At 35.4% G+C, this 22,491-nt stretch overlaps 2 protein-coding genes across 6 annotated transcripts in view; both read left to right on the plus strand.

Moving 5' to 3' along the window:
• Positions 1-11,884, plus strand: LOC132703215 (T-box transcription factor TBX2-like). Its single transcript, XM_060672341.1, has 4 exons — positions 1-58; positions 418-501; positions 1,787-1,889; positions 11,005-11,884. The coding sequence occupies exons 1-4, from the start codon at positions 1-3 to the stop codon at positions 11,882-11,884; spliced, it is 1,125 nt and encodes a 374-aa protein (XP_060528324.1).
• Positions 11,885-14,888: 3,004 nt separating this feature from the next.
• The window catches only part of LOC132702848 (kinase D-interacting substrate of 220 kDa B), a 73,942-nt gene continuing 66,339 nt past the window's right edge, over positions 14,889-22,491 (plus strand). For 3 of the 5 annotated variants that reach the window (XM_060671679.1, XM_060671682.1, XM_060671683.1), the window contains exon 1: positions 14,890-15,077. Coding sequence is in view for 1 of the 5 variants with exons in the window: in XM_060671678.1 (XP_060527661.1) it covers positions 21,263-21,367 (105 nt within the window). In the remaining 4 variants the exon portion in view is untranslated. Of the gene's footprint in view, positions 15,078-21,166; positions 21,368-22,491 lie in introns of those variants that run through there. The other 2 variants (XM_060671676.1, XM_060671678.1) reach the window with 2 other exon arrangements.

Genomic DNA, 22,491 nt, shown 5'->3' on the forward strand with positions numbered 1-22,491 from the left:
ATGGATTTCGTTTACGGAATTGATAGGACGGAGCATTCGAAATTGTACAACTTCGAAGGTAGGTTTTTGCTGGGTAGAAAGAATGACTTCTAATGATATATGATAAAAAAATTGTACAAGGTGTCCCACGACATGACTGCCATAGCTCGGGAGTCTGTTGCTTGGATGATTTCAAGTTAAAACGTCAAATGAACATATACACTAACTGAGCTACAAGCATTTGAAATTTGAAAGACTATTTACAAGAAACTCCTTCACTTTTTAATTATTTACATTTTATTTTGCTAAATTAGTCGTTCGAAATGTCCACCCAGTTGCTGGCTTTGGCAATGGTCTCAGTGTCAGCACGAATAGTTTCTGCTAGCTACCAGTTGCTCTCTGGTTTAAAAAAATTTCTGCATAAACCAAAGTTTTCAGGGTTCCGCATAAAAAGCAATCTAAGGGTTCAAGATCAGGCGACCTTGCCGGCCAAGCAACTGCTGAACCATCTTCAATCCACCGGTTTGTATAATTCAATAATAAATAAATAAATAAAAAATAAATAATAATTAAGAGGAACATCATCCAAGCAACTGCTGAACCATCTTCAATCAAATGTGACATTTGATAAAGACACGGTGTTGTCAAAACAATTGTCATGTCAAAATATATAATTTCGTGAAAATCTGAACTTTTAGTTCTTATCTATTTGGAATCGCGGAGGTTTGAAATATTAGGTATCAAGCCGATAAGCAAAATGGCAAAGAGGATATAAAAATTTGCAATATTTTGAAACTTTGTTTTGAATTCTTTTTAAAATTCATCAACTTTTTTGTCAATAATACATACATACCAAACCTAATAGTTTTTGAATATTTTCTAAAAAATACTAGTTTTCACCTCTGCAAAAAAAAATGATAACGCTATTAGGTATGAAGTATTTTTAAAAAGTTAAAACTCGCGTTTGCAAGGTCTACAAAAAAAAATATTTGTCAAAAACTGTTTACGCGACTGAAAAAAAAATCTTCTACCGAAAAAAAAATTGTCAAAAATGTGCAGAGTGTGCTCGTCATTTGCAAACACTAAAAATTTTGATATGATAAAAAATGCATGGTCATAAAGCCCGTATGGATTGTTTATGCATTTAAATTCAGAACAGAATTAAAAGTCTACACCCACATCTAAACCACAGAAACTGGGCGCAATCAAATATGGCCGAGTAATTTTCAAAAATTTTCAATTTTTTTTTTGGTTATTTTGAACAAAAATATTTTCTAAGAAACTATTAACCCGATGGCCAAAATTCTTCGCCCGGGAAACGTGAAAGATCAGGGACTCTTATTTCAACTTTTTTTTTCGACTATATACAGGGCTTTTCAACTATAGGCAAAAATGTAAAAGATCCTGAAAATTATTGCTTTCAAAAGTAAATTATTTGTGATTACACATTGAAATCACTATTTCTCGCGACGCGATGACGTCATTTACTGTTACAACGTACTTCATGGTTTCAGAAAAAGAAACATTATTTTTAAGAACCAAATACGCCTTTAGCATTTTTTCGATAATGTACAGGGTCTGTCGATAATGTGCAAAAAATTGGAAACCTTATTTCGGACAACCCGTACACAAATGAAGTCGGTAGTTATAAGTGGTGACTATACTGCATTGTATACGAGTGATACATTCTTAATCATTAGTTGAGAGGATCCTGAATTAATACAGACAAAGTAAGGTTGCTTTTTCTGTTGGTATTTGTATTTCCAATCGAGTATTCGATAATACTACAGAGTATGCTGTCTTCCAGATCCTTACCAGTTGTCGAGGTGCAAAGTCACACTTAAGAACAGGGACCTGTGGACCAAGTTCCACGCCATGGAGACCGAGATGATCATCACGAAGTCTGGCAGGTAGGATCCATCTTAAAGCTTTATATATTCAATGCTTAATCTCAATTAACAATCATTGACATTCAGAAAAATAACGCATTTTCTTTTTGGAAAGAACGCAGTAAAAGAGTGAAAAAATTTATTTAGAATAAGACAAAAAAATAGGGGTTTTTGAAAGAAATCGTGTCCCAGCTTAATGAAACTAAATAAATGAGAGATTAAGTAAATTCTTCTTGAATGTAAAACATGTCTCAGTAAGTTTGAACTATTATTATTAATTTTAGCAAAAAAAAATATCCTATTTCGTCTACACTTATTCTGCTACTTCTCTACACCGTCTAGTACAATTCTAGTCCTGATGGCATATTCACGTATTAGAAAAGCTTCCTAACATTTTTTCTAAGTGGTAAACAAACGAACAAACAATACAACCAATCACACTTTCAACGAATCACCCATATTTCCTTCACTACTTAATAGCGCTACTTATGGGTAAATTTGTGACGTGTTTTGACAGTTACCATTGAACAGTTGTTACCATCTTTTGACATTTTTTGACAAACCTCGTATACCACTGGACTTTCATATTTGATGATGTTTTTTTGGTGGTGATGCCTGTATTATTATAACTACATTTTGGAAAAGATGTGATATATCTACATAAAAAAATATATACAATTATCATTTGAATATATTGAATATTACACGGAAATACTTTTAACGGGAATATTATTGGCCCAAGGTGCCGAATGCTTTGGCCCCCAGGTCACCTGACCTCTCGCCGAACGGCTTCTTTCTGTGATATGTCATTGTCCAGTTTTGGAAATAGAGTCATGGAAAATATTCGCTGGTATTTGTTGACCTTTTTGCAATTTTGGCATCATATTTAATTTAATAAATGAAGTTTGGCTTATTAAAATTTATTCAAACTCGGCACCCGATATAATAATGATTTAAAATTAAAAAATTACCTGGTGCAGCAGTGTCTGCTTGATCTATATAAAATATAGACCATTTTATGATATTAATGCCAATATACTTTATGTTCAGTTTTTAGGTTTCCACTTATCACTTTTTTTTTTGTTCAATAATTTAGATTTTATTTGATATACTATCTGAATTTTAAAAACTAGAAAACTTTAATATTAAACTGATTTAATACTATTTAATACATTTTTTTTTTTTAAGCAATAATTCTCAAATTAAAATTTTGTTCAACTACCGAACTACAAAATATTCCTGGCGTCCGATAAACCATAAACCCCCAAACGCCAGACTCGAGAGTAAACACCGTAACAGTACTTTACGTGGTAATTATCGGTACCCTTCGAAATTGACTTTTCGAGTGGTTCCATTCTTTCGTACCTGAGATTTGACGCCGTTTATTGGACAATATAAGTCGGTGTAGCAAGTGAGGTTCCTCGAAAAGTCAAGCGTTTTCATTGTTATCGTAAATAAATGCCAAGCCGGAGCTCAGATCCGATTGTTTTTTGTCAGACGGTGCACTTCCTGCGTCGGAGACACTTCCGCGACATTTTTTTCTCTACGGTTTTGTCGAACAAACAATCGAAACTACTGCAACAGATTTGCGGAAGATTTTTTTTATTTTGGGACACAACAGGTTAAGCCCACAACAGCGCCCTCTTTGTTTAAAGATTAGCATAGAACAGATGAGTAACGATATACTTTTTACAAAACTTCTGGATTCCTCCTGCGTCGAATTTTGCTGAGTCGAACTTTCTGACGTTTCGCCAATCATCCTGTTGGCTTCTTCAGAGATCGACTGAAGTGGATCCAATAGTCTAATGGTCCGTGTCTTCTTTAAGGAATCATGTGACATAGTAAATAAACCTCCAGATCCAACCAGTGAAGGCTGTTTCTAAGGGAGTAATAACTACTCAGAGAAGTCCGCGAGACCATTTAAAATTGTATTCAAGAACAGAATATCAGCGACTACTCTCCGATCTTCCTGTAACTTTACGCAGTAGGGAAGATGTAGTAATTTTTCCGAAAATTTTCAGGTCGTCAGCATAAAAACAAAATAAGCTATGCAGAAAACATTTCGTTACATCATTAATATAAATTATACAAGACAGAGGCCCTAAATGGGAACCTTGAGACACCCAAAGCCTTGCTGAGATCGGTGTTGACTGTCCAGTCTAACCAACCATGGTGTTCTGGAATAATCTGCCTCTTCACTTAAATTAAAGGTATTTATAAACAAGCTTCTCCAAAATTTTAGCAAATATACAAAGCTTACTGATTGGGATACAATTATTAACGGTGTTTTTGGACCATTGGACCAATTATTAGTTTAAAACATCAACGGAATTATGTTTAAAACAAATTATTACTGGCTATCGGTTGTGTTCTGTCATGTGATTTCTACCAGTCAATAGAACATTAGCGTCAGCGTATTGTTAAGTAGTGACCGCCGTTTGCGTTTTCAGTATCCCTTTTGCTTGTCAGTTTTAAGAGGAAATGTCCGAAGTGGCCCGGATCCGTGGAAACGAAACTGACGTGGTAAAGTATTCGTTTACGGAGACGAGCGTAATCTAATAAACAAAACAAAAAAAAATGTTTGTCAATTTTTCGAATCTGTTAATGCAAGATAAATTCTATGGCCGCGTGGTGAAGATTCTCCTTTACCAAAGGTGTACTACATTTTTCTAGAAGGTTCGAAGATATATTATTTATATTTTTTATAGTATTAAACTGCATGAGAGCAGTAAATGAAACCCTACCATCCAGCTCAGAGTTTTCTCGTGTGATCTTCTGCGATGTAAGGATTAAGTTTGGTTCATTATCCCAATAATTTTTTATTAAATGGTGCGAACCCGCTCATAGCTCATGTCATAAATATAATGCTCTTCATTTTCATATTGTGTTTTCAGCAAATAATCAAAAAATCAAAAGAGTTTGGTAAGACGAAGAAATTGAAACGCGGCAAAACATCGTGATTTGTTTATTTCTCTTATCCTGTATCCTCCGTCCGCCTCCGTCCGAGGATAGTTTTGGTTATCCGAGAGAGATCGATTTAGTTAGCGTTTCACCGCGTACGCCTAAACAAACAAAAAAGCGAAACGTTTATTGTTTACGTTGCCAAGCGACATTTAATACAACCCAAACGTCATTTTACGGTTTTAATAATTCGCACTGCACGGCCACATGTGGTCTCTTTCGGGAGCTGTTTATTTCGTTTCGCCTCCCAAATCAACACCCGAATTTGCCTTCTTGACAGATTTATCACTCGGCCCAAATTTGCGGATGTTTGCGCGGATTTACCGTTCGCGGATTGGGATAACAAAAATTTCCGGAATTTGGGAAGTCTCCGTACACATCGTATTTTTTCAGTTTTCTTTTAGTTCATTATCATTTGAAATACTATTTGAACGATAAAAAGTAAGGCAGTTTTAGAAGCAAGAAGCTGTGTGGAATTACGTAAAACTATTTTTACTTCAAAATGTTTCTTGGATTCCGAATTTAATTTTGACCCCGTCCGTGGGTGGTTTCTAAGCAGATGACGCGGCTTTAAGCAGGCGCCACCGGGTTTACCAAACAAACACCCATTACATGGGACGTGGCTCTTTTCGTCCGACGACGTTTGCCGATTACTAATCATTTTTTTCGACAGGAATGCGAACGGGAGACTCGCAACTGTCGCCGGTCCTTTGTTTTCGTAATTGCGAACGCAGGCGGCTAGGAAATCACACGTTAAAACAACAATTTAAATAAGAAGCGACGGAAGTAGCCCGGTGGGCGTTAAATTGACCACAGATTACCGTGATTTCGATATTACGAATGAATTATCGTTTCCTGGCCTGTTTTCACCGCCTGCTTAGCGTGTTTTTCGTGATGACACCGCGGCCGGACGATCGTTTCGGAATGCCACCAGAGGTCGCCATAAATTGACGTTTTATCCCCAGATTCTTTAGGTGCACCATTTTTATGTATTTACTTAATGCGTTTTTTTTTTTAAATTGGCTATACAGTTAAATGCCAATTTCTGATAAAAAATAAAATGTATATAGAGAGTAGAATAGAATAGAATTTATTGACCGGGTTTTGTCGATACAATTATGGCAAATCATAAATACAATATGCAGAAAAATAAAATATGTGAAAACTAACCAAAACTAACCTATAATAAATATATAAAATAAAAAAATCTATCAGTGGATTTTCATCAAGTAAAAGACACCTCAGTTCAATTTCAGGGAGATCAATCGTTTATTCCAAATCTACTTCCATTTCAGCAAGGCAGCTCTATTGACATCTTCCCCATGCGAACTGGAATTAGAACAATTATTTAAAGGCAAGAGGGAAATAAATCCCAAGACAAATAAAAGAGTGAAAACAATTTCGAGATAAAGTCACCTGAGGATGGGAAACGAGTAACTGGTAGAAAAAATATGCAGAAAAGACAAACTTGTAAGGCAAGAAAATGGTCAAGTTCTGAGATTCTGGTATTTTTACAATCAAAGATAGCACCAGACCAATAAAATGCAGCATGTTTATATCGTGATGGCTCGTTTTCGGAGGACGCTTGTGGTGAATATGTGCGTTTCTTGCTCTGATGAAAAAATTCAGCATAAAGAGGCAATACTCAACTAAGATTACTCACTGACACTCTTAGACATCTCAGAAGTTGTCCATTCCTGGACCACCTCATTCTACCTGCAAACATGCATTTCAATTGGGTTTTTACTGCAGGGAAAGAATATTTTAAGGATATTTTTCCAGTATGCCGTCAATCTTTCACAATTAAAAGCTAATTGTTATATAACATTTCTTAAAGTGACATCCATCAGCAGAATGATTCCAAATAGCACAAAGGCGCCGAAAATAGAATATCTTACTACGTAACAACTTTTAATATAACTATTTTAATCTGGTAACCTGGTAAACATTTACCATTTTTACCATTTTATTAGAACGTTACGCGACAGTTTTTAATAGACCTGTAAGTAAATAACATTTCTGGGTTCTTTGACAAGTGTCGTTTCCACAGGTAATTAATTATGATTATTATTTTTAATATTGTTTTGTTTCAAATAAGATTGAAAACCACTGCATGTGGTTCTGTTTCACTCTGGATGCCAAATCAAATGATATTAATGTGAAATATAAAGCTTTTATCTGAAATTAATTTAATTTAATTTACCTGTATAAAAGTCGTGTAGAAAACAAAGTTGTTTCTCTATTTACACACCAGTTTCAGCAGCTACAATGTTGTCAGAATGTCAAATTATATTTTGTACAGAAATTATTACCTTTTTGGTTAACTCTTTTAATGCAAAATGACTAATATTACAAAAAGCAGCCCATAGATTCACCTTAATATTTTTATAGTAATGTTTTTTAACATTTTTTTACCAAAGGCGAAATCATTCAGTAATTCTTTTGTGGTGAGGAGTGGTTTCCATATCAAAGGCGCCGACACACAAAGGCCCTTTACTTTCCCGAACAAAAACAGTTTTCACACATGGGTGAAAGGAGGTACGCTATGGGTATTGTCCCCGACGGTACCGCCAATGGGATTATGCGAGAACGCCGCCGTATTCAGAGGCGTCGCTTTTGGAGTACGCAATTCTTTAATGGGCTTAATTGGCCACTTATATGGGGCGAATTTGGGAATTTTTTTTTTAATATTTTTAGTAAAGGAGGACTAATAAATAATAGAAAAATGAACTACGACATATGTATGTGGACGGACTACTATGAATCTATTCATATATAAGAAAGCAGTAACGAAACACTGCTTGAAGTCAAGTTTAGTATATCTTAACAATGAAATACAATGAAATGAAATGAAATAAATAAAGAATAATAAAATTTATGATTATTTATATCCACATGACCTATAAAGTATTGGGTTGTTCGGAAAGTCAGTTCGTTTTTTTTTTGGGGAAGATGAAAGGCAGTTTTCGTATAATGAATAAATATTTTATTAAATTATATATTGGCCATTCTGGTCCAACACCTTTTGCCATCTTTCTGGCAGTAACATAATTCCCCTCTCATAAAAGTTTTGGTCCTTGCTGGCAAAAAACTGGTTCAGGTGGTTTTTGACATCTTCATTTGAGGTAAAGGTTTTGCCATCCAAAAAATTTTGCAGGGACCGGAACAAATAGTAGTCGGAAGGCGCCAGATCTGGAGGATATGGTGAATGTTGCAGTACGTCCCATTCAAGCTGTAAAAGTTTTTGGCGAGTGACCAAACTTGGGTGAGGTCTCGCATTATCCTGGTGGAACACTACACCCTTCCTGTTGATTAATTCGGGCCTCTTCTCTTTAAGTGAATCATTCAATTTGTCCAGTTGATGACAATAGACTTCTGAATTAATCGTTGTATTGTCCGGCAAAAGCTCAAAAAAAACGATTCCTTTGACATCCCACCAAACGGAGAGCATCACCTTTTTTTGGTGAATGTTGGCTTTTGACACGCTTTGAGCCGGTTCATCTTTTCGGCTCCATGACCTCTTGCGTTTAACATTGTCGTATACAACCCATTTTTCGTCCCCAGTAATAATCCGCTTCAAAAATGGATCATTTTCTTGACGTTTGAGGAGCGAATCACACACGTCAACGCGACGACACAAATTTCGCTCCGTAAGGACATGGGGCACCCACACATCGAGCTTCGAGGTTAAGCCCATGCCTTTCAAATGGCCATAAACAGTCGAATTCGACAAATTTAATCTCTCACCGATCTCTCGTGTGGTTATTCGCCGATTTGCATGAACTAATGCCTTTATCGCATCTTTGTCAGCTTCGACCGGCCTTCCAGACCGTGGTGCATCTTCGACATCAAAATTGCCGGATCGAAATTTTGCAAACCAGTTCTGGCACTGGCGTACTGTTAACACGGCTTCTTCATACACATCCGTCAATTTTTTTCTCGCTTGGACAGCATTTTTACCTTTTCTGAAGTAAAAAAGTAAAATATGACGAAAATGCTGCTTATTGCTCTTCATATTTAAAAGGGCACCAACCAAAAACTACTGCGTAGAATTAATAGAACTTTTTCACACACAAGCCTTGCAATATCAGCTCTCAAGACATATAATGGTTATGCGGCTTAAGTGTGAAGTTGGTTTCGAAAAAACGTAATTAAGTCCTCTGACGGGAAAAAACGAAATAACTTTCCGAACAACCTTATAATAACACGAGCTATTTATTCATTACCCACTATAAACTGCTTAAATCTTTAGTTCTTTTGTTCGACGTTGATGCTTATTTACTATCTTATGACGTAGGGACTTTGGAAACACATTTTTTTACTTACTACGATTTTCGAAAATACGGGAATAGGAGAATTGACTAAAGTTGACCATACAAACACCGAGAAACAAGTTCAGGCGTTTCTCGGCGGAAACTGAAAGAACTTTCGCCAGCTAATCGGCACATAGGCGCCCACCGCGGCGGCAAAACCCAGACAAAAAGATCGTCGGACAAGAACCGCCATTGTGGCGTCCTCTTTAACACTCGACTTGTCTCCCGTAAAAGCGACCGACTGCTTTTACGCAGAAAGACACTAGACGATGGGCTGACCACCCCAAACAACTCTCGAAGGCTTAAGCCTTTCGGGTTCGGTGGTCTGTGAGCAAAAAAAAATGCGAAAATTACAAAAGGCGCCGCCGATAATATACGGGGTGTTATGCAAATACTCGGCCACACTTGGGGAGGTGATTCTTTCAATGACGCAGGTCCAAGATGTTTTGTTTTCAAAATACAGGGTTTCAAAATGGAAAAGTCAAGAAAAATAGAAAGAAAATGTCATTAATCTTCTAACTCATTTCGAAAGGAAACCCAAAATACAAGTTTTTATAACTTCTAAATATTATTTTTATTTAAATATAAGTGATTATTTTTCTTCGAATTTATATAGACAAGTCAAATATGATTGGATGTTATTTTCCACAAAATTTTTAAAAAACAAGTAAGAATTCTTGACTTAAGCCAGAATTTCTAAAAAATGAGTCAACATTTTTGAGAAACAAATAAGAATTTTTGAGAAACAACTCACAATTTCTCAAAACTAAGTCAGAATTTCTGAAGAACAGGTCAGATTTTTTGACATAAGTCTCTCTCAAAAAACATTGCAAATTGAAACATTAAATGTACAGGGAGATTCATAAGTTAACATCTTTTAAGTATTGAACTTTTGAAATGCAAATAAGTCAAAAACCGACAGAGCTGAGAAAAATTGAAAACTCTCTCTTGTCAGAAAATCAATTCAGAATAAAATTAATTCCCTATTTCTTCGAAAATTAGTGACAGTGACTTCCACTTTTAAAATTGTCAGAGATTTTGTTATTGGGTCCCTCAGAAAGGGCCATTTTGCAGTGGCTCTGAAAAAGGCAGTTGTTATTCAGCGATTTTGCTCTCAATTTTTTCCAAAATTTATGAAAAAGTTTCTTACACTAGACTTCCAAGGAAATCAGGTTGGGAACGATTGAGGAGTTAAAGAAAATATCGCTGGAAAAACTCAAAGCTATACCAGAAAGCGTTGGTGGAAAAAAACATTGGCATAAGTGTATTGTATACTTTGAAGGGGACAACATTTGATTTGATGAATAAATAAAAACTTTGTTTATAAAACTTTCGCCTTACTTTTTGAACACACCTCGTATGATGTAAAGAGCATAGTTTTCCTAACTCTGTAACTGTCACTGTAGGTTATAAAAAATATTATGCTTTTTGGTGACTACCTACTTACCAGCACCACCTACAATATTATTTTATTTATTTTTGAATGTTGTTTTTAAGTTAAAAGCGCCTATATAAAAAAAAACTATTGCATTTGGGTTTAGAAACATATTATACAAAAAAATGTGCAGATTTTTTAGGACATTTTATTCCATTAAAAGCTAAATATATCTTGCAATTAGCTTACTCTTTTTTGAACAACTTTTTTATTTGACCAATTAAAAGGGGGGTGGGGGGCTGTTAAAATGATCAACCGAAATTCTTCGCGTGTTGTTCCCTTTTTTCTGGTCAAAAAAGCACAGACCATAACCAAAAGGCACAGAATACAAAATAGACGTTGCCATCTTAACTCTAAGATACAAAATCATATTTTAACATGGATGTTACCTACGATGTGGTAAAATCACATTTAAAATTCTTTCCAGGCGGATGTTCCCGTCGTTCCACGTCCAAGTGAGCGAGCTCGACCCGAACGCGCACTACTGCGTCCTCCTGGAGATGACGCCCGCGTCTCGTTGCCGTTACAAATACTCCACGACCGGAGGTTGGGCACCCGCAGGCACGGAAGAAGCCCAAAGTCCCCAGAGGATCTACCTGCATCCCGAATCCCCTGCCAAAGGGGACTACTGGATGTCGCAGCCGATCTCCTTCGGTCGTCTCAAACTAACCAACACACCCGCGCCACCTGCCGGCCAGGTGGTACTCTCTTCGATGCACAAGTACCAACCTCGGGTGATAATCGCCAAGACCAACGACCCGAGGACGGTGGGATGGGCTCCCAGCACTAGCGTCGCTTTTCCCGAGACTCAGTTCATCGCGGTGACGGCTTACCAAAACGAGAAGATTACGCAACTGAAAATCGACAACAATCCCTTCGCGAAAGGCTTTAGGGAAAACGGCCAGGCAAAGTGCAAGAGGAAGAGGACCGTCGATGACCGAGAAACGGCGAAACTGGCAGAAGCTCCGTGCGTAAAAGAAGAAGACTCGATTTCTGTGTGTTCGTCGCCGAATTCTTCGATAGACACGTGCAAGAGCGGTTCGCCCGTAGCGGCGCCGCAACAGGTGGATTGCTGCCAATCGTCGTCTTGTTATACCCGTTGCTACGCCTATCCGTACGCGTACGAGCCCCATTATTTTTATCACCGGTACCCCGTGTACCCTTATTCGATGTGGAACGCACCATCCGGTGGGTACTACTATCCGCCAGCACATTCGGAAGAACCCAGAGACATGTCCGCGCTGAACTTGGCGAAGAAACCGAGGAAGCTCACCGATTTTTCCATAAAAACCATCCTCGGCTGCTGACCGCTGCCTATGAGATAAATTGTAAATAATTTGGAGCTGTCGTGCAATATTTGCGAGAGCAATTGTTCGGTTTAGATAGTTTAAATATATATGTGTAATAAGTATAATATATTGTTGATTGTTTATTGGTTTTGAAATATTAAACACCCACCTTTTAAAATTCGTTTTGTTTTGTGATCTGTGATAATGTCAAACTACACTACTTGGTTTATTTATCAGTCGATAACCTCTTGATTAACTTTTACTGGCAGTTTACTGAGAAAAGATAAAATTCGTTCGCGCAGTTTAAAAGTTGTATTTGACGAGGAGAACTTTAGGTATATGATGCAATTGCTAAAGTTTGTTAATTACAATCGTTTAGGATAAAAAGCAAGTTGCTATTATATTTGTAGAAACCAAATATGCATAAAAAAAAATCGTTACATTTTGTTTTATAAAATGTACTATAAGGTTTATAAGTTAATACAAAAATAGGCGCGGATTTGATTAATGAGATTTGCACTTAAGAAACTAAGATTTTTGGAGTACGTATTTAAGATGAAGGTTTGATATTATAATAATGGATTAGGTATAACTTTATTAACAATTAATAAAAAAATTAGGTGCTTTTATGATGATCTGTGATTTTTAGTATAAGTCACTGAATTTTTCTGTAGATTAATTCTAAATGTACTGCCTGAAAAGGGAATAAAAAGGGATTTATGAACAAGAGTCTTAAAAGTAAACACGATTTTTTGCTAGAATATAGATTTTATGGGCTGAAGTGAATCTTAGCAATTATTGCAAACAGGAAAGACAGCTGTTTGCAATATACCACGATATACAACAAACACGTATCATGGTTACGACTGGGGCAGAAATGAAAGCGCAAACATTATATGCCTGAGATGCCCTCTTTAATATTCCTGGTTTTTCTGAAGTTTTTACGTCATGAACGAAATTTCGACAGTGCTGGAAGAAGATACACCTGCTTTCCTAACAACCTATAGGCATGTGCATCATCTGAATGTATTACAATTGCTTCTGAGATATCTTCAATCTCTCACGTTATCCCCTTATGAGAAAGTTTTCATTTTTTGACTTGCCTTTGAACTTCTTGTTTTAAGTTGACAATTGTTACATCCCTGTTGTCAACATCAGTGTTAGTACTAAAACTTGAATTATCAGTTTTATTAGGAAACAGGCAATCATATTAAACTACTTCAAATCATTTTTTGTGTGCGCAACGGCATTAGAAATATCAGTATCGTTCAACCCCTGATCTACTTCTACGTCACTTGTATGACTACGACTAGCGTCATCAACATCCGTATTATTTAGGTACATTTTTTAAACACAGAAAACCACAAAAAGCACTGAAATTGTACGAAGACCGAAAAAATACACAGAGATACGGTTACGAATCCTGTTAAATTAAGCTCCGCGTGACGACAGTCAAAAGACGACATTCAGTCCATCCACCATTGGCGAAACAACCTTCATTAGATTGCTTAATAGTATCTTTAGACCAAAATTATTTTAAATTTAATTGACAGATTTACATCTCTAAAGAAGGTTTGATTATAGGAAACCCACGTAGTCCTTTGTTAGCTGAAATTTGTAGAACATCCTTTAAGTAAAAGTTTTCTATGGTGGTATAGATACGTGGATGATGTCTTTGCTTGCTTTGTTGGAATGGACAGACGATTGAATTCTTTTACATAATCATTACATAATCGTGTAAAATTCACTATCGAGATTGAACAGGATAACTCTATTAAATTTTTAAATTTAACTATTACGACAGTGCAAAACAAATTAGATTTTTCAATTTATCATAAACCTTCACACACGGACACATAAGTCAAGTCAAACATAACAGCTCAAATCACCCTTATACACACAAAATGGCTGCATTTCACTCTTTTTTGCACAGACTTCTTAATATGCGACTCTCAACAGAAAATTACAACAAAGATAAAATTATAAATATTTATTATAGTATTTATCCGAAACCTAATACAGAACACGAACAATTTAAAACAATTATATACATAGGAGGACCTAGTGAAAAAGTTTCAAAACATTTGTCAAAAAGTGGTTAAAAATAGCTTTTACAACTAACAACACAACACAGAAAAACAAATTTTTGACGACAATTTTGATATTTTACATACAGCCACAAAAAGTAGAAAATTAAATTTATTGGAAGCCATGGAGAATATGAGAAATACCCCGCCTTTATTGAACTTAAATTCTCTGTTCTATATATATATATATATATATATATATATATATATATATATATATATATATATATATATATATATATATATATATATATATATATATATATATATATATATATATATAGTAGCAGGTAGTTTGTAAATATAGACACGCTGTTGTCGAAACAATTGTCATGTAAAAATATATAATTTCGTGGAAATCTGAGCTTTTAGTTCTTATTTATTTCGATAAATGGATTTTCATCAAGTAAAAGCCACTTCAGTTCAACGTTACTATAACTCTCTCAGTAAAAAAAAAGGAGATTTTTGTTTTTTAACGCAGACAATTACTGGTTCATTGCCAAATAATTTTTATAATTTAACAATGACCTCCGTAACTGTAAAATCAATTTTTGCTATCGTCGGCGATACCCGATACGGGTAGGACGCAAATCCTACGTAACAGTACCGACAAAGTCGACCTGTCTAGACAGAATACCGCCCCGGTGACTCTCTGTCGCTCGCATTTCGATTGACGAAAAATTCCAAGTACCTAATTACGTCAGCGCTTCACTAGTTCATTCTGTTATTATTGGCTGCGAACTGGTCTCTCTATCGTATATGCAACTTTCTTTAAAATTTAAATATTGAAATTTCGATTTCATCATTTTAATAAAGACTCCGCAAGTCACAACAAACACTCCCCTAATATATTTTTTGCTCTGTCAATAACCTACTGATAGGCAACACGCTTAACAGTCCAAGAACTGACAGGGAACAGCTGTTTTTCGTTCTTCCCGATATTTTTGGGTCTGTGATTTCCGTGTTATTTTGTGGTAAAAGGTCAGTTCGGATACGGTGAACGAACATTTTTTCGAAATCCTTTTGCCAACTTTTTAATTTATTACGCCGTTTGTTTGTCGCGATTGTGTGTTTCGTTTAAGAAGAACTAGGAAAGTGCATCAAAAAATTGGCGTCTGAAATAGGTAAGGGCACATAACCTAACATTCGTTAAAGTGATTTTTACTTTCTCGCTAGCGTTTTTATTTCAATGTAACCTTTGCCATCGGGTTTATTTAAGCGTGACGGTTCATTTAGACCAAGGTTTCGATGACCCGAATTGTGGTGCCGTCCAGAATTAGTGAAACGATTTTTATATGAATAAGCAATTATTTCCAGGAATCACGTGTGAGTTTAACTTAACATTCACCGGTTTGTAATCGTAACACGGTGAATTATTTAGAACTATGTGAACTTTGGAATTTTTCTAGCTAAGAGATAATCGGATATTGTGCCATTTAAATTGTGTTACGGATATTTTGTTTTTGTTGTGAAACTGCGTTCGTACTCGAGGAAAAAAGGGCAGGTGTATAAAAACGAGATCTGTATATAAATAGGTCCAATCCGATGCATTAGTCCCACTAATTTATATTTAGAAAACGAGTATTTATAATTGTTTTTTTAATAAATTTAAACTTATTAATGACTCAGTGTTTTCGCTGGTTGTTTTGGCCAATCAACACTAAAGAAAAAATGCTGGCAATTATTTTTATTGTTCCATCTTTTTTGTCAAGCTTGGGGATTGATTTAAATTGCTTATGTCGCCGCTAGAGGACGTTTTGCGACATCGCCATAGATTAAAATTTATTATCTCAACGAAATTTAATGCACGGATCTCAGTTAACCAAAGAAGAGTGTGATACGCTAGGAAAAACCGCCGTTTTGGATCTTTTTCCTAACCTATAGTATCAGTAAAACAAATAAAAACTCGAAATAGTGTCTACAGAGATATAAAAAGTAGTGAGTGCTATTTACTACTAGTTCTGGAAAACCTGGGATACCAACTAAAACAATGAAGTTTTGAAATTTAAAAAAATAAATTCTTAGACTTATACGTTATTTGCATGACTCGTGACTGAAATTTTTAGAATATTTTAATTTTTTTGCCCATAAACGTCACACCCTGTATATGACTCAATCCTTGTTCGAAGTAGAGGTTATAGCCCTGAATTTTCAACGCGTCCTGGTTCGAGAATTGTTTGAAAATAGTAAATGGTTTTCGAGAAAATAAGTTTTTTCTGAAACCATGCAGTGATAATCAGTGACATCATGGCGTGACAGTTTAAATGTGGAGACGGACTTGACTTCTCTGCCAAATTTGAAGTTGATAACTGCAAATTTAGGACACTTAACACATTTCTCATTTAGCACGAAATATCTAAGCTTTGGAAAACAAAATAGCAAAGATTGTGATGGTGATGTTTAAGTGTCAGTCGCAACAATCAGAACATTAAGGACGCAACATTTGATCTTGGTGTTTTATCTGTGCTGTTGCTTTTCATTATCGTTATTGTTATTATTATTGAAATTTTGAATATGATGTTGGCGTATATTTTGTTAAAAGAACGAACATTAGATGGCGACACTGTTTTGTTTATATTTGTTTTACTGATATTGTAGGTTAAGAAATAGATATCATAATGCAGTTTTTACCAGCGTTTTAGACCCTTATTTCTATCTTTTGTTGTATTGAATTTTTTCGAAAAAATGTTTTTTTAATTTGTAGTGACGTTCTAACTAGCCAAGAAACGCCCTCTAGCGGCGATACAAGCAATCGAAAACAATCTGCTCTGGGCTGCGTTGATACTATGAGGAGAAAAGCGCCAACTTGACAAGTTTGATAATAATGCGTTCAGCCATTATGAAGTTATTGACATTTGTTTTTAATTTTTGGATACTAGGTGGAGCAAAAACTATTCTCAAAAAATCGGATTTGAAATTTAAGAATATATTTTATCTTGTTTTTTCACATCAAATATTTGCGACGATTGCTTTTCGAAATATTGCGTCCTTAATTGGTGGATGCAAAAGTGTTTGGTCATTTTGACGGCATCGCATTAGAGTAATAATAAACTTTAGTCGACAGAATTCGTGTGTCGACAAGATATTAACATGCGCGTGACAATTTTTTGTCCCATTTGTTTTTTAAATAGGCTCCTACTGTGATATAATTAGCGATCGGAAGATTATTTGTTCGGCAATTTTTTGGATAAATAATTCGTCGGGAATAACAAGCGCTTCTGTAGATTTGTTATTAGAGTAAAATGTTGCGAATTAAAAATTATCAATATACAATGTGCTACAAATATATTCCAATATTTGTGACTACAGATCTTATAATACATGGATGGCTCTATATATACTAAATATATACTAAGCGCAAAGCACAAAGGATTCATAACGTGTTTCTAAATTTTCTAAATTTTTAAAGTATCCACACTAGTTTAATATTGAATGCCAAGTTTTTATATTGTTTGCCAAATATAGCTACCAATTCGACCTTTTTGTAAGTGAACATTTCCTAAATTTAATTATTTTTTGCTTAGCATCTATAAAAATTCGATATTTTTTTGACAGGTATCCACAGCAGTCACACATTGAATCCCAAGTATTTACCAATTCGATATTTTTTTGTTAAGTACAAAACACCATTTTTACATTTCCCGAGAAATATCTAATGCAATTCTAAATGAAATGCTTAATTTGTATGTTTTTTACTAAGCATCTATATCATTTCGATATTTTTTTGGCAAGTATCCACACCAGTTTCTTATTTAACTATTAGAGGAAGTATTAGACCGTTACAAGTTTGAATCTTCAATGTTGATGAAATGGGAATCAGCACGGCCCAAAAGCCCGATCGGATAGTTGCTAGGAAGGTGGTTAAGCAAGTGGGATATGTCACTTCTGCGGAGAGGGGTACGTACATTGGTTACATTTTGTTTTGCGATCAGTGCTAGCGGTAAATGAATGTCGCCTATGTACCTATTCACCCGCAAGAACTACAGAGACCACTTTGTAAACAAGGGCCCACCAGGTTCCATCGGGGCCGCAAAACCGTCCGGATGGATTACCGAAAATGAATTTTATTCTTTTTTGCAACATTGCACCAAGCACTTTAGAGTATCAGAAGAAAAGCCAGTTTTGCTTATCCTGGGTAATCATGAATCTCAGCTATCTATAAGAGGCATCAATTTCTGCAAGGGAAATGGTGTGATAGTAGTTTCACTCCCTCCACATTGCTCACACAAATCACAGCTATTAGACAGATTGGATGATTCCTGGGTGAGAAACCATTCAGGTAAGACAAGGACAATATATGATATTCCCTGCAGAGAGGCTACAGAATGCTCCAAAAAGTTATGTAGATGCGAGAAATTTATCCGCACCCTCAGACATGGGCAAATCAGAAAAAAGGTAGCAAGTCCTGTGCAAAAAGAAAGGGCAAGGAAACAAATAGCGGCAAGGACAAGCAGATGAAAAAGGTATAAGGAAATCATAATAACACAAAAGACAAAAGATAATAACTAAGATATTAATAAAGTAATTATAAAATGACACATACGAACAAAAAAGTTTATGGTTTTAACTATAAGTCCGCGGGCACAACAACGGCGAACGGCAGTCGGTTAAATTACTTGGCCACTACACTTGATAGTAGACTTGACTTGATCAAAATGCCCTAATGACAGTGTATTATGCTTTATTTCATTCCCACATATCATATGGCACAATGTTACGGGGAAATTCTGTCAATGCTGTTCAAATATTCAGGATACAGGCTAAGCACAATGAACACTACTTCATATTTTGAAAAATATAAGATAATGACACTGCCCTGTATCTATATTCTCCATAGTCTATTAGAAATTCAAATTCAAATTCAATATTTGAAGGTGTATTTCATAGTTATCCAACACGTGTTTTAAATCTTATAAGAGTTCCAAAGCACAAACTTGTTAAATCAGAAAAAATTCTTTAAACATTAATTTTTACCATATGCTGCCAGATAAGTACAGACACATGGCTTTTGAGGTGTTCAAAACAAATGTTAAAGTGTTGCTTATTGAAAATTGTTTTTATGGTGTGGACGAGTATTCCACCAAAATAAAAAATCAAAATTAAAACCCTTGGCTTACTGAAATGTGTGAAGATCATAGCATACTATACTATACTTTCTGTGCGATTTTTATACTCCGTGTTACTGTTGCCGACCTTTACATTTGTTATTGTTCACTGCTGTGTTATTTATAAAATACGTTTTTTTACACTTTTATACTTTTTACATTTTGTTTTTGTATTTTACCCCATATTGACAGGTTTCAATTGTATTATTATTGTATTCTTCTTCTTCTTCTTCTTAAATTTCTTCATCAAGCAGCTCTGATGAAGGTGACACGGAAACATTTTGTCTGATTTGTGGAGAGCCTTACTCGAATTCTCTTCCGGGAGAAAAATGCACAGATAAGATCGGTAGTCTTTAAGTATTTAGTTATGTCAACACTAACCCCAGCAGTGTCACAAGGAACCCCTAGAAGGGGTTATTTGTGACATAACGACTAACTTTTGTTTTTTTTTTTGAGAATATCCGTTAATTTTTATATGTATTTACAAATGTTTGTATTTTTATGTAGAGCAAATGTTGTAGACCAAAAACAACACAAAACCGACGTTAGACGTTTGCTTTAGAAAATAATGAAATTACTCTACAATAGATAGTAAAAAAAATAGATAATAATAATAATAATAATGTTTATTTCCATTGACTTTTAACAAAAGTATCGGATAATGTCAACAAGTAAAAAAAAAATACATTAGAACACCAAAATTCGAACTTCAAAAACAGATACGTCCAACCACACAAAGTATATCACACTGAGAGATCAGCATTACTATAATCAAAGTATTCATCGATAGAGTAAAAAACATTTAAAAATTACTGTGTATGAACAAGCCCAAGTCTGTTTAATCGATTTATCCTGCGTTCTAACCAATAAGCTTTTGTTTAAATCCCTAAGCGAAAACAACATCGTCTCAGTCTTAGTCCAGTTCATACAAGTACCGTTACACTCCCGTGAGATCTTCCAGACCCACAGATGACACTGCCACCGCAGTATCATCTTCATATAAGGAAAAGTAATTGCCTGGGAAAGAATCAGAAATATCATTAATAAATATTATAAATAATAAAGGTCCCAGTATGCTTCCCTGTGGGACACCGCTGATGAGTTCTTTAAATGAGGATCTAATCACAGAAGTATCGCTTCTAAGCACAACTCTTTGGTCACGACCCTTCAAAAACGACTCAATCCGGGCGTATGCCGCAATTATTTAACTTATTCAACAACAAATTAATATCAAGCGCATAAAAAGCTCGCTTGAATGTTTTATTATTCTGCTCCAAGTTCGAGACTATTGGATTATATAAAGAAACTAAACGGTCTTGAGTTCTGAGAACTGAGAAAAGTTGCTCCTTCTTTAGAAACGCATCGAGCCGCACGTAAAAACACTTTTGGAATATTTTGGAAAAAACCGATCGAAGTGATATTCCACGGTATTTAGAGATTAAATGGGTATTGTTCTTCTCGTGTATAGGCACAACAATGGAGTGTTTTATGGCTGAAGGAAATACACCTTCTAAAAAAGACGGATGAAGCTTTTTTTGTAACTGACGAAGTAATGCGTGAAACGTGTTAAGAATGGACTTCGACTTGAAGATTTTTTATTAGTCGTTTGTGTTGTTTTTATATCATTTATTGTTTCCCTAACGGAATCCACAAAAAAGTCATTTCATTTTTTATAATCGTCCACGCCGTTTGAGATTTGTTAACAGAGGTTTCATAAAAAATCGTCATAGCCCAGTTTTACAATTTTACAAAATTAGTCTTTTCTCATTGGCCTTTAAATATTTTTTCAAAGTGTTTGGGTCATCCTGGCCCACCGTGGGTCCAGTTTAACAGCTCTTGAACGGTCTAACAGTCGCCCGAAACGCTCTGTATGCGCGTACCCAGTGGCGTGTCGGTTTTTTTCCCCGTCCCATTTCCGTCGTTTATTTTTTGTTTTTTCGCCGGACCAATGGCATTTTTTCGTTCGGTTTCGCGTCGGTCGAGGTGATAATTGGACGGAGCACGAAACGCGTGTCGCGCCAAATCTTAGATAAGATTGGCTAATTGAATTATGGTCTAGATTAAACATATCGCTCGCTAATGTCGCGTAGTCTATAGAATGGCGATGATCCTCGCCTCGCGTGTTCGCGACTAAAATCGAGCTCGTACGCGCTATTCGCGATGTGAGAGAGGGAGTGATTTTTTATTTGTCAACGCGGAAAAATATGTCGCACAGGAACGGGTCGAAGGGCGACGTCCACCACAACGTGGGGTACAGGCAGTTGCCCTCTAGATGGAAAGAGAGTTTTCGCAAGACGAAGCCTCACGAGGTAAACCGAGCGATTGTGAAATTCAGACGTTTCCGTGATAGATCAGCAGTGGGATCCGGAAAATTTTCGTTTTTTGTTCGCCCACCATACAACTCACATTACCCTGACCTGATGCAGGCCCAGTTTTCTTTGCAAGACAACTTACCTTAACTTAGAATTGTTGGTAGAAGATCCGTATTGAAATCGACCTTCGCCGAGCTGATAATAGGATGAAACGTAAATTTAGTTCATTAGAAAACATATGGGTGGTCTAAAAAAAAATCCTATTTTTATATGTTCCCCCCCCCCCCCCCCGACTTAAAATACAAAATGTGCAGCCGTTGGGTTGTCCTCTATTTGTCTACTATTGATCGTTAAGCAATACATTTGAATGAATTTTTTGTTAATCTCCGTGGCTTCCAATAAATTTAATTTTCTACTTTTTGTGGCTGTATGTAAAATATCAAAATTGTCGTTAAAAATGTGTTTTTCTGTGTTTAAGTGTGTAGCATAATTAGAATCCAGACTATTGTTTTTAAATGCTCTTTTATATTCGTTAATGCATTTCTTGAAGGATCTACTTGCTTTTCCAATATAAATTTTAGGACACCACCCGCATTTCGACCTGTAGACACCTGATTTTTGAGATTTTGGACATTTCGTTTTATTGTTTTTTAAAAATTTTCCTATTGTGTTGTTAGTTCTGAAAGCTATTTGGAGACCACATTTTTTTCAAATGTTTTGAAACTTTTTCACTATTGTTGTTTGTTTTTGTTTTTTATTTCTAATTTTATCGATAATGGACGGATTGTCGCCGTTGTTTAATGATATTAAGTTCTTCGTTGTAATTTTCTGTTGAGAGTGGCGTATTAAGAAGTCTTTGTATAAAAGAGTGAAATTTTGTATGTATAAGGATGATTTGAGCTGTTGTCTATGACTATGAGCACTCTCAACAGAAAATTACAACAAAGAACTCAATATCATAAAACAAATTGCACTGAACAACGGCTACAATCCGTCCATTATCGATAAAATTATAAATGAAAAACAAATCTAGACAACAGTAAACTCCATATATATATAATATATATATATATATATATATATATATATATATATATATATATATATATATATATATATAT

Source organism: Cylas formicarius, unplaced genomic scaffold (genome assembly GCF_029955315.1).
Source record: "Cylas formicarius isolate icCylForm1 unplaced genomic scaffold, icCylForm1.1 PGA_scaffold_6__28_contigs__length_40554024, whole genome shotgun sequence".
In the NCBI taxonomy this organism is placed as follows: Eukaryota; Metazoa; Arthropoda; class Insecta; order Coleoptera; family Brentidae; genus Cylas; species Cylas formicarius.